Source organism: Neltuma alba, unplaced genomic scaffold, assembly GCF_004799145.2.
Source record: "Neltuma alba isolate B1F8T4 unplaced genomic scaffold, ASM479914v2 tig00012064_pilon, whole genome shotgun sequence".
NCBI classification, from domain to species: domain Eukaryota; kingdom Viridiplantae; phylum Streptophyta; class Magnoliopsida; order Fabales; family Fabaceae; genus Neltuma; species Neltuma alba.
Window position 1 is genome coordinate 1 of NW_021636625.1, and position 13,436 is coordinate 13,436.

The following is a 13,436-nucleotide window of genomic DNA, read 5'->3' on the forward strand; positions in this document are numbered from 1 at the left end:
ACACGGGTTTCCAGCAAATTGCATTGGCACGAGTTCCTCCTTCAGTAAATTTGGTATGATATGTTTTACTTGTTTCATCCTCTTGTTAGTATTCTGATACCTGATAAAAATCTATAAAGCATCAACTCCTAACATATAAGATGTTCATATGACCGAAATATGAATAAAGGCTTAAAACACAAATTGAGTCATTAGAGGTGGATAATTTTGAACTGAGGTATAGATACTTTCTTTGAAATGACTTTTAAAATCATTACTATCTATCACTATCTAATTTGAATGGAAGAAGCAACTAGCAAGTAGTGATACTGACCGACACATAAATATATTGGCAATGTCCCTTTATTTTATTTCCCTTGTTTCCCGTTCAATTTTTTTGGTTTATTGACCTGCATCTGACAAATCACGATACTGACCAACATCTAACATGTATATATACACTTGCAGGTATCAAATGCCTTCCTTCAGTTTCTGCTGGGTCCGGTACTGAGATGTTATTTGAGTTTGTAAAGGAAATGCCAAAACCTGAGACCCATTGAGAATTGACGTGGCTTCTCTTCTGGGTCCCCTCTTCTTTACTTGGGTCTTCCTGCAACTTTTCCCTGTATGTACATCAATCCATAGCAGAAATGGTTTCTGATGGATAATTAATTGATCTGTGGAGTCTATGTTTATTTGCCAGTCTTCAGTTTCCTTAAGAATCCATGATCAAAAAACAATCTTATGTGGAACCTCTTTATTTATTTATTTATCTTTTCCAATATAGTCCTGATATTCTTTCTTTGCCCTATGTCTTCTTGACCTGTAAAGTAACCATATAGTTACTTGTTTTGGACTTTCTTTTCCTGTATGTAATGAAGTAGATAGACAATTATCTTGGAGCAGGCTTCCTCCCTGCTGGACAATTCATGTAATCAAAGTCAAGGACCAGAATTACATAAACATCTGACGTTGATATGACAAAAATGTCAGGCACTTATTCTAGCATACATAACTTTTCAGGTGTGTAACTTCTCTTTCATTCGTGTAGGTATTTTGACATCACTGGTGTATGAGAAGGAAAAGAAACTCAGAATAATGATAAGATGCACGGTCTTGGCGATGGGCCATATTGGATGATATCCTATGGCTATTTTTTTTCCCTGTCAGTGCTCTATGTGCTATGCTTTGTGATATTTGGCTCCCTCATAGGTAAGGATGGTAGAATACAAGCATGTGAATTATTTTCACTTTTGACATTTTGGATTCTCTTTAATACAGCTGACTTCATTTACAGGGTTGAAATTCTTTACAACGAATGACTACAGTATCCAATTCGTTTTTTTTTCATCTTGATAAACTTGCAAATTTCGTTGGTATTTCTTGTGGCCACCATGTTTTCGAATGTTAAGACAGCTACAGGTTTGGCAATTAATCCTTTTGTGTTGTTCATATTAGGCGTTCAGTGCTTCTATTCTCAGGTCTGATTACTGACATTTGTTTGTAATAATTGCAGTAATTGCATACATTGGTGTCTTTGCATCTGGGCTTTTAGGTGGCTTTCTTTTCAACTTTTTTGTTGAAGATACATCATTTCCAAGTAAGTTGGTTGGCCGAGGAACAATAGCAATTCTTTTTGTCCTTCTGATCTTCTATATTATTGATGTGCTTTTTTTGTCATCTTTTGATGGATTCTTATACAATAGAATTAGATAGCATTTTTCTAATAGTAAATGGTGGTGCTGATGATCATAACAATATCCTTCAGAGTAACTATTTATGTTCTCGCCAGTAGATGTTTCAATCTCTTTAGCATATAGAGAAAGGAAACAACTGAATTGTCTTCAACTGGTGTCTTTTCCAATTTCCTCAACATTCTTTGTCCCGCTAGTCACGGTAAATTCATTATTTCAGTGGCTATGAACATGCCTGTCCAAATTTAGGGTGAAGAACATTGTTCTCGATTTTGCTTCCCCTTATATGATAGGCCTTCCTCATCAATATTTTTTTCCCCCATAATGAATCCTCTGGTATATTATTATCTTTTCAAAGGGAATAACTTGTGCAAATCATGTGTAGGTTTATGCTACTTGTCCAGCCTTCCCAGCCTCTCCATTTAGCTTATTGGTTCAAGTTTTTTTGTGTAAACTTGTGATAACTGAAATGGAGTGAATTCTACTCTATCACTAAGTTCATCATTTTCATGTAGCTTAAAAGAATGGATTAATATGATGACCATTCTTAGAATTTGTATCCAGTATATATTAGAGATTTTGCTTGTCATCTTTATACGTGTCGTGTCTGTATTGTAAAGTCTAACCTTTCTGGCCTATTAATTGCCTGCTGTGTCTTCAGGAGGGTGGATAGTTGTTTTAGAGTTGTACCCTGGGTTTGCGTTATATCGTGGACTCTATGAGTTAGCATCATATGCCTTCGAAGCACATGCTACAGGAAACAATGCGATGCGATGGGGAGATCTGAATGATAGTGTAAATGGCATGAGAGAGGTCTTAATTATCATGGTTATTGAGTGGTTTATGGTGCTTCTTGTTGCTTATTACATTGATCAAGTATCAGGAAGTCGCAAAAGTCCTCTTTTTTTCTTGAAAAGATTTCAGAAAAAGCCTATGTCATCATTCCGGAAGCCTAGCATTCATAGGCAGGGATCAAAAGTTTTTGTTCAGATGGAGAAACCTGATGTCAGTCAAGAGGTATTTATGCATATTTCAAATACTTGTACTATATATTTTCAGTGCAAGCATTTTGACTTGCTTAGCTTCTACTCGTCACTCAACTATACCAATAATTTTACCAGATATTGATCTCAAGCACGTGTCGCCACTTTTTTTTCTTGGGTATTTTTGGTCATTCATGTTATCGTGTGACTTGCTTGCATGATGCGTTGATTTCTTCTTTTTTCCAGAGGGAAAAAGTCGAGCAGCTGCTACTTGAACCATCTGTGAATCAGGCAATTGTATGTGACAACTTAAAAAAAGTTTTATCCAGCTAGGGATGGAAACCCAGAGAAATATGCAGTGAGTTTATCTCTTGCTTTGCCTCAAGGGGAATGCTTTGGTATGCTGGGCCCCAACGGTGCTGGGAAGACCTCATTTATCAATATGGTCAGTTAAATTGAAGTTCTTTAAGATATATAAACAAACCTTTGGAGTAGTCTCCTGTCTTTTTTTTTTTTTTTGGGACTAATCAGGGAGCTTCCAATTTGTCAGTATCTAGAGATGAAATTTTGGATGTATATGCCCAAGGGAAAATTCTGATGGGTTCATTTCGGTTCTCTTTGAATCTCCCTTTGATGCCAAGATGTTTTAATCCTTCGGGTGGATTTGGCCATTGACAATCATTATAAATTGTATATGGTTACAGATGATTGGTCTCACGAAGCCAACCTCTGGTGCCGCATTTGTTCAAGGTCTGGACATTAGAACTCAGATGGATGAAATATATACTAGCATGGGCGTATGTCCACAGCATGAGGTAAGTCGGAATTTTCCTCCAACTTTTATTCATATTTTTCTAAAATGAAAATTACATTTACTAATTTTTTTGGGTGACATTATAGCTTGCTTTGGGAAACTCTAACTGGAAGAGAGCACCTGCTCTTCTATGGCAGACTTAAAAATCTTAAAGGTTCGGCCTTAACACAAGTAAGTTCGTTTGCGATTGGTGTTTCAGAAGACTTGTTATTATAGGATTATGCAAATCAAATTTTCATGTAAATATCTTCTTTTTGCATATATGATGGTTTTGAGGAAGTGAACAGTACTTTAGCTTGTAAACTCTCAGTCATTAGTATGAATGTCCAGAGTCAAACCTTTCTCTTTGGCACTTCTCTGCCAATTAAGAACTTTTGCTTGCATTCTGCTGCTGCAGGCAGTGGAAGAATCCCTGAAAAGTGTAAACCTTTTTCATGGAGGAGTTGCCGATAAAAAGGCTGGAAAGTACAGTGGAGGAATGAAGAGGAGGCTTAGTGTTGCAATTTCATTGATTGGAGATCCCAAAGTATGTATTGATCCCTCCTTAATCCAATCTGCTTCGACCAACCTATGTTGGAGATGTTTCCACGTTAGGCTAAGCATTCTGTAATTGCTGGAAAATTTTTAAGGTTGTTTATATGGATGAACCAAGTACTGGATTAGACCCTGCGTCGAGAACAATTTTATGGAATGTTGTCAAGCGTGCAAAGCAGAATCGGGCAATCATACTAACCAGTATATTCCTTCTCCCTATCATTGTAATAGGATATTAGGATTGTTAATAATCATATCTGCTCATTTTCTTTACCCAAGCTTCATAACAGCATAATAGTGATTTCTTTTTCTTATGTATTTATATTGCTTGATTTCAGCACATTCCATGGAAGAAGCAGAGGTCTTATGTGACCGAATAGGAATTTTCGTAGATGGAAGCTGGCAGTGCATGGGAAATCCAAAGGAGGTAAAACCATGAAAGTGTTATGCTTTATCACAACATATCTAAAGACCTTCATTCTGTGGATGCTGAAAAACTTGGATGTGGTTTTTAGATGTCTCCAATAACATAGACGCAAGTAGAATAATTTAAAGAACTTGAGTCTTTGTGCCTTTGGAGTTTGGACCCTACTTCCGCTGGCAAAAGTGATTTTATTTAACTAGCTTTTGCAAACTGAAGTTGGGATAAAAGCTAATTATCATAATGTGATTTTTCTTTGCATAGGATTTTATAAAAATCATTTTGATAGAAACTTATTTAAATGATGTATTGAAAAATCACAAGATTCAAATCTGAAAAAAAAAAGGAAAAGTCAGAAAAAGCCATTCTAGCTTTAATTTCACTTTTGGTTCAAGAACTTATTTTCTCATAAGCCATCCCAAACATCACATGTTGGGCCAAAGTGGCTTTTCGCGACAGAAAAGTCGGGTTGGCATCACGTTTCAAGCTCTAAACGTGATTTATGAACCTCTTCTGGCATTGCACTTCCCTTGATCTTTCAATACTGCTATTTTTTCCTAACACTTGATATTTCAATTGTATGTGATAGCTTAAAGCAAGATATGGAGGAAGCTATGTGTTCACAATGACAACATCTATAGAACATGAGAATGAAGTGGAGGACTTGGTGCACAAGCTGTCTCCAAATGCTAGCAAGACATACCATATCTCTGGAACTCAGAAATTTGAGCTGCCGAAAGAAGAGGTCAGAATAGCAGATGTCTTCCGAGCTATTGGCTTTGCAAAGAGAAACTTCACTGTGTTTGCATGGGGTTTAACAGACACCACAATGGAAGATGTCTTCATTAAGGTTTCACACGCGAGGCCCACGCATTCAACTCTTTTGTCATAATCGCTACGCAAAGTGTACTGATAGAAAATTCTGAGATAGACACATAGTCAAATTATAAGAGACAGATAGGTCAAACTGATCATGAATAGAGATATACGCATGTGACACACTTTTAAGTGGATTATGTCTATTTATGATTGATTTGATCTATTCATCTTTGATATAGGTTGGGTCCACTGGAGGGACTCTTTATCTTGATATATAATGGCTTCCTGTAGGTCAAGTGCTATTATGCTTTGTTTTATAGGTTTTTTTAAGGAGAATTATAATGAGGTCCAAAGAAAGAAAATAATTACAAAATAAGTCTCAAAGTTATCATTTTTTTATTTTGGAACTTGTCATTACAAGCTACTTAGCTTGTTATCAGGATTTGATAATAATTATTTTGCTTCCCTAGGACCTCACTATAATTCTCCCTTTTTAGGTTTTTTTTTTTTAAGTTGAAGTTTGTACTTATAATATGATTTTAGACTAGTTTTGTGGTAATTTTACTATATAAATAAATGATATTGCCATTAATGATAAGTTGGTGACCTCTTAAATTCCATTATTATGTTCTTGAACGCGCAGTTTTTTAAGTGAATTATAGTAGAAAAAAATTTGAGTAGTATGAGTAATATTAATATCCAATGAAAATAGTAATAGTCTTATTATAAGTGATAGTAAGTAGAAGGTCATAGACCTGATTTCAGTTATAACATCAAGCTTCTGGTATTCCTCTCTCTAATTTTTTTTTTCCTTAAGAAAAAGTGATAGCGTTCCTAGTAATTGTACTAACTCGATTCTTAATATAAGACCTCGTTTGACTTTTATTTTGGTTCTAAATATAAGACTTCAATCCACTTTATTTATCATATTTATCTATTTTTTTTCAAGATAATCCTTCTGATAATAGTAGTTCTAGCCAATAAACTTGATTAGCAAAGATATTTTAGAAAAAACAATACCTATTTATTATAATAATTAATTTAACTTATTTTCTTAATCTAATCAAATAAATCAACTAAGTCTTATATTTAGGACCGGAGGTAGTAATAGCTAAGGGATGTTACACTGGCAGTGACAATGGACAGATGGTGGTAACGATATAGAGTTGACAGTGTATTAACAAATTATTTTAAAAAGAAACTTTAATTGCATGATTTATTAAGTTATTATTATGGCTTGTCCTGCTTCTCTTGGCCGGATGGAGTTATATGGTGACTACAATGTGAATATTTCTTTCTTTTTAAGTTCATGTGAACTCCCATGTAATTCTGTTAGACCCAAAAAAAAAAAAAAAACAGAACTCGCATAAAATTCTAAACCGTTAGTGCTTATTCATCTAATTTTTTGGGGGAAAAAAAAAAGAATATGTGCAAACAGTGAAAAGAGAAAAAAACCCTTATGATGCTACCAAGGAAACGACCGTTAATGGGATATAGGAAATATCAATGTGGAATTTATAACAGAATAAAATATTTATAAATCACAATTATATATAATGAATTATCTAAAGAAAAATGTCGGTACTTAATTCCCCTGCATCTAACTAAAGTAACAATGAGTCTCACCATATCACGTTCTTACCATGATAATTGACTCATTCACATGAACTATCATCATTTGTTGTTGTTGGTAGTGGACTAGTGGGAATGGTGGTTGTAGTGGCAACATTAAAAATCAAATTATTGCATATTGAAAATAATATTAATACTACCTTCGCTCCAAAATATAAAAGCTAATTGACTAATTTGAGTAGATTAAAAAAGTTTTTAAGTTAGTTATTTGTAATAACTAGATGTTATTTTCTCTAAAATATTCTTGGTAATCATATGTATTAGCTAAAACTACTACTCCTCCCGTCCTTAATATAAGAGCCATTTATCTAATTTGATTAGATTAAGGAGTTAGGTAAATTAGTTAATTATAAGAAAAGTGACATATTTTTCCTAAATAAAACACCATAATCTCTTTCTTAATATCCCCTCTCCCTCTTCTACTTGATTATGGTTGAGGGAGTATCTATAGCGGTAATTTAGAGAAAATTGATAAATATGATAATTGGTCTTATATTTAGGACCAAAACTAACTCAAGAATTGAGTCCTATATTAAAGACCAGAGGATTATTTGATGGAATTTTTAATATGTGAAACTGCTACAAGTATTACTTAAAAAAAAAAAAAGATAAATATGAGAGACATAGTGGATTGTAATCTTATATTTATGATCAAATTAAAAGTCAAACTAGCTCTTATATTTATATTACATTTACATTCTACCCGTGATCTTTCCCAAGCCCCAAAAAGCACAATCCATTAAGGTCAACAGAACCAAGCACTATCCATTCACTATTATGATGGGTGAAAGTTATAATCATTAATTTGCTGATTTGCATCAATCAGCAAAATTGTGGAATAAAAATATCAGGTTCTTCAAAGTTCAAACCTTGATGAGATTCCTATATACACAAGCGTAATTAGATAACGATAAGAGCCCAAAATCCTATCCGAACAGAAGTACAGTCAGAGTTAGCTAGATTCTTTTTTTTTTTTTTTTGGTTTCCAAAACGGTACAATCAAAATCCTTGAATAATGAAAACCAGTTATTTTTATCTTGAGCCTTCCATATATTCACGTGCTTCTGGCTTTCATTATTTGCACTGGAATATTGTTAACAGTAATTCTCTGTGACCCATTTCACCATGTCTAAACCATCGTTGGCTTTCTGCATTCTTCTGGGGCTTGTGTTTCTTTTCGGAGTTGATGCAGAAAGTGGCAAGGTGGGAATTTATGAGCTGAGGAGAGGACAGTTCCAGATCAAGTTAACAAACTATGGCGCTACAATTATGTCTTTAATGGTCCCTGATAGGCATGGTTTGTCTTTCATATAGCTTCGTCCTTGCTCCTCTTTCCATTTTTATGATAAAGATTATGTTTGGTTTGTCGTATAATCTTCAAATGTTTTCTGTTGCGTTTGTTTCTCCAGGAAAATTGGCCAATATTGTCCTTGGCTTTGATTCAGTTGACTCGTACAAGGTATGATGAATGGGAGGGAAGATTGGGTTCAGTTTTGTCTGTGTCGAGCTTTTGAAATGGAGGGGCTTTTTAGAACATATATATTAAGATTCAGAAGGATTGTTTTCTTGGGGTTGGTTGTATGTCCTTCACTGATTTTTCTCTTCTTGTCTTTTATTTCTTTTTATTTTTTATTTTTTTTGCTTTAACTAGAATTAAAACTTATCATCTTTAAGCCGATCGACCTCTGCTAGTAGCAGCAGCATCAAACTTTGCATTCAAATTTTACTCTCTTTTAATAGGTCAATTAGCTCCATAGTAGATCGAATAATTCTGGTAAGAGAGTTGAAAAGAAATGAATTTTTCACCACCAACTAAAGTTATTTTGATTGACATGGATGTGAATGTAACTTTGGTATAAGAAATGAATTTTTCACCACCAACTACTACCTTAGTAGTTATACTAAAGTTACATTCACATCCATGTCAATCAAAATAACTTTATATTTAATTTGTGGTTTAATTTGATATGTTGCAGAATGATACAGTATACTCTGGTGCCCTTATTGGACGTGTGGCTAATAGAATTGGAGGAGCTCACTTTACTTTAAATGGCAAAACCTACCATTTGCCTGCAAATGATGGAAACAACACTCTTCACGGTATATGCTAAGCATTTAATTCCAACCAAGTTGTTATTTTTAACCCACCATCTAATATAACTTTGTTCCATGTTGACTTAATATTAGGTGGTCCCAAAGGTTTCAGCGAAGTTATATGGAACGTAACTTCCCACAAAGTAGACAGTCACATCACATTTAGCTATGTCAGTTCTGACAAAGAACAAGGTACTTTCATTCTTGGTTTACATGTAACAAAAAAAAAGTATTTGTCTGTCTCTCTCTGACAATATTTACAATTCCTAGGGTTTCCGGGAAAACTTAAGGTTGTTGTTACATACATGTTCTTTCAAACCAACAAGTTGATAGTGAAGATGAAAGCAAAGCCCATTGACAAAGCCACACCAGTGAATCTAGCTCAGCACGGTTACTGGAACTTGAGGGGCCATGACAGTGGAGACATTCTCTCACACACAATTCAGCTATTTGTTCACAAATCACACCTGTCAATGAGGAACTCATTCCTACAGGTGAGATCAAGCCAGTGAAGGGAACCCCATATGACTTCCTTAAACCTAAGGAAATTGCAAGTCAAATTCATAAACTGCCTAATGGCTATGACATAAACTACGTGGTGGACGAGAATGGGAATAATTCCAAGCACTTCCGTAGAGTGGCTGTGGTAAAGGACTCAGTCTCTGGGAGGAAGATGGAACTATGGTCAAACCAACCTGGGGTACAATTCTATACCGGTAACATGTTGAAAGATGTGAAAGGCAAAGGTGGATTCATATATCACCGGTTTGGTGCTCTTTGCTTGGAAACACAAGGTTTTCCAGATTCTGTGAATCATCCAAATTTCCCATCACAAATTGTGTATCCTGGTCAGATATATAAGCACTTCATGGTTTACAGATTCACTGCTGAGTAGAACATAACTTATCTTAGTCCTCTACTTTTAGTTTGAAGGACACAAATGTTACTGATCTGTCGCAATTCTTTGTATGTGTGGTCTACTTCTGCACAAGGTCGCCTAAGATGTGTTACTTCCATTGTTCGCTATGTCTGTGCATGTGAGATGTGATTAACAGTTACGATCAAGAGGCTTTTTTAGCTGTTGAAATTAATCGACGTCAATTTCGCGTATTTGCGTTTTTTTGGGGCCTGGTGAATATGAGCAAATTTAATTTATAGATACTTTAATGTTCTTGAAATTTTGGTTAAACAGAAATTTAATGAAGAAGGAATATATACAAGAGCAGTGTTAATTGTTATCTATAGGCTTGTGGATGGCAGAGACTTAGCGAATGTATCGTGCTTATACCGAGAAAGACATTATCATTGGTATGTTATATCCATTTAGATTTGAATAATGTTGTATTAATAATAAGTAATTTAATAAATACAAAAAATACGAACGAAAAATTTAATTAATCAGTCTTAAATACATTTACGATATAATGATAATGATACCATTCGAAGTATCCAATCAATATATATATATATATATATAAAGCAATCAATTAACACCGGTAGAAATTTAGGATACATCCATCTTGATAAGAATTGAATATCTTTTTTTTTTTTGACCAGCATGAGAATTGAATATCCAACTATTTGCTTAAACTTTTAAAAATAATTAGAATCTAAAAAAAATCGATTTCTAATTATTTTAATAAGTTATTCTGAACAGCTTTTAAAATAATCACATCAGATAATAAGAATACAAAGATATAAGGTGATATAAATATTGTTGGTATAAAAATTAATAAACAACAATTTAAATTTAAATAAGTCAAATAGAGTATAAGTAGATTAGATACTAAGATATGCTAAATAAATTTTTTAACCAATCAACTAGGCTCATAATTATTTTATTTTAGAAATAAATAGAATGAAATGCAAATTTAAAGTAAATACCGTGTTTTCTAATATTAAAAGTACATGAATTAATAAATAAAAATATGTTTTTTTATACAGAAGGAGAGGAAAAATATACGTTTATCTATCATGGTTTATATATGATATAGATTGATTCTTAGTACTAGAGAAAGCCTATCCTAACCGAATAATCTTACAGATTATGAAGGGGATATTCATCAAAAATATCTGTTAGATCTTTAAGCATTATTGCTTACGGCTCTTGTATCTATATAAATGAGATGAGGTTTTATTCTTTTTGCTGTGACATAGAGTCCTCTGAGCTTAGCTTTATTTCTTTCGTTTTCTTCTAAAATAACAATGTCTAAGGCTTCACTTCTCTGTTGCGTTTTCCTGGGCCTTGTGCTCTCCTCTCTTGCTCATGCAGAGCAACCCAAGATTGGAACTTATTTCCTCGAGAGAGGAAATTTCCAAGTCAAGTTGACTAACTTTGGTGCAACTATTATGTCTTTTATTGTACCAGATAAAGATGGTTTGTTTTCTGTTCTTGCGTTTATATTAATTCTCTTTCATTGTTGTTGTTGTATTCTTAAAACTCTTTTTGTTGTGTTTCTTTCTTCAGGAAACTTAGCTGATATTGTCCTTGGCTACGATTCTGTTAAGGATTACAATGTATGACTGAACTATTTCTTTTGAATCTATTTTGTTTGTTTGGCTTTTGGACACTAACAAAAGAAGCAAATCGTTTATCTATGCATGCAATCGTAGTAGATCAAAATTTTACTGAGAATTTTGTGACCAATGTTGCAGAACGATACAACATATTTTGGTGCACTTGTTGGACGAGTGGCCAATAGAATTGGAGGAGCTAAATTCTCTTTGGATGGAAAAACCTACCATTTGCCTGCTAATGATGGAAATAACACACTCCACTCCACGGTATATTAATCATAATCAGCATTTATCCTCTCATTATTAATAATTTCACTATCTCTGACTTCCATGAATGAAATATCAGGAGGACCTAAGGGTTACAGTCAAGTTGTATGGAATGTAGCATCCCACAGAGAAGACAGTCATATCACATTTACCCATTTCAGTCCCGACGGCGATGAAGGTACTTCTTATCCTAACCAGTTTGATTATTTGATCTAAACACCTCAGTTTTTTGTGATTATAACTTTGATATTAAACTTTTAACCCTCATCTTTAGGCTTTCCGGGAAACTTGAGGTTTCTGTGACTTATGCTTTTTTCCAAACAAACAAATTCATTGTAATGATGCAAGCCAAGCCCATTGACAAAGCCACACCAGTGAATCTTGCTCAACATACTTACTGGAACCTGAGGGGCCATAATAGTGGAGACATTCTCTCACATACCATTCAACTATTTGGTTCAAAAATCACACCAGTAAACGACCAACTCATCCCCACAGGTCACTTCAAGGAAGTTAAGGGAACCCCATATGACTTCCTTGAACCTAAAGAGATTGGCAGTCAGATTCATGATCTCCCTGAGGCTATGACATAAACTATGTGCTTGACAAGAATGAGTCAAAGCATTTCAATAGAGTGGCTGTGGTGAAGGACTCGGTTTCTGGGAGGAAGATGGAACTATGGTCAAACAAACCTGGTGTACAGTTTTATTCTAGCAATATGTTGAAGAATGAAAGAAGGTAAGAAAGTGATGGAGCTATTTACCGCAAGTATGCTGCTATTGCGTTGGAGACCAGGGCTTTCGATTCGGTGAACCTCCCAAATTTCCCATCACAGATTGTTAACCAGGAGAGATATACAAGCACTTCATGGTTTACAGATTCACTGCTGAGATATCATGTTCATTAGAAATTTTTTTGTTCGGTTTATTTATTAAGTAGTTATAAGTAGTTGAATAATTCTTTTTAGGTCTGGTAGTTTAGGATTTTTCCCCCATTTTCTTTGCTTACGTTCCCCGTAATTAGGATTATGCAAATATATGCATACCATCCCCTTCTTTTATTTGGTAGTACAAAATATGAATATGTACTACTGAATACTTATTTCAGATTGTTAATTATTTTTCCTAGAAAAATACCATATATGAATGTAATTATTAATTTTTTTTATTAGTTATAATTTATAACATTATAATTATATATGTACTATATAATAAAATTAAAATAACAATATAATTATTAGAATAATTATGATACATATAATTATATTAGTAATATCTAATTACTCGTGTTCAATAATAATATATAATAGATGTATTTGAGTACATATCATATTTATTTTTTTTGCAGAGATAACAAATGTAACTCCTAAACTGGCTCTGATTTAATGTCTTTGGAAATTGTGCTGATATGTATGACTTTTTTAACTTAATATTTTGAAATAAAATCGAATTACCTAAACTTTTTATTCCCAATATTTTAATTTTTGAAAAGGAAAAATATAAAAGTTTTTAAGATTTAACTTAATTTTTCTAAAGGGTGAACATGAAAATAATAAATTAATGAAGCACCAAACAGAGAACCGCTTTTACTACATCTTTGATTAATCTTCCCCATTTGTTTAATTTCGTGAATAAGTTCTTTGTGTGTATTTCACCATCATTTTTTTTTTTTGGTGAATATTT

General features: G+C 33.7%; 1 protein-coding gene and 2 pseudogenes across 1 annotated transcript; all 3 read left to right on the forward strand.

Annotated features, from left to right (window-relative positions):
* The first annotated feature begins 1,085 nt into the window (after positions 1–1,085).
* LOC114721743 (ABC transporter A family member 7-like) lies at positions 1,086–5,364 on the forward strand. The gene is given in 14 exon segments (XM_028907586.1): positions 1,086–1,191; positions 1,277–1,321; positions 1,324–1,401; positions 1,496–1,579; positions 2,335–2,690; positions 2,903–2,977; positions 2,979–3,101; positions 3,361–3,470; positions 3,557–3,641; positions 3,868–3,996; positions 4,100–4,205; positions 4,343–4,431; positions 5,015–5,281; positions 5,284–5,364. Coding segments are annotated over 14 exon segments (1,734 nt in total).
* Positions 5,365–8,001: 2,637 nt separating this feature from the next.
* Positions 8,002–10,049, forward strand: LOC114721739 (aldose 1-epimerase-like; annotated as a pseudogene).
* Positions 10,050–11,175: 1,126 nt separating this feature from the next.
* On the forward strand, positions 11,176–12,693 carry LOC114721746 (aldose 1-epimerase-like; annotated as a pseudogene).
* Positions 12,694–13,436: the final 743 nt, after the last annotated feature.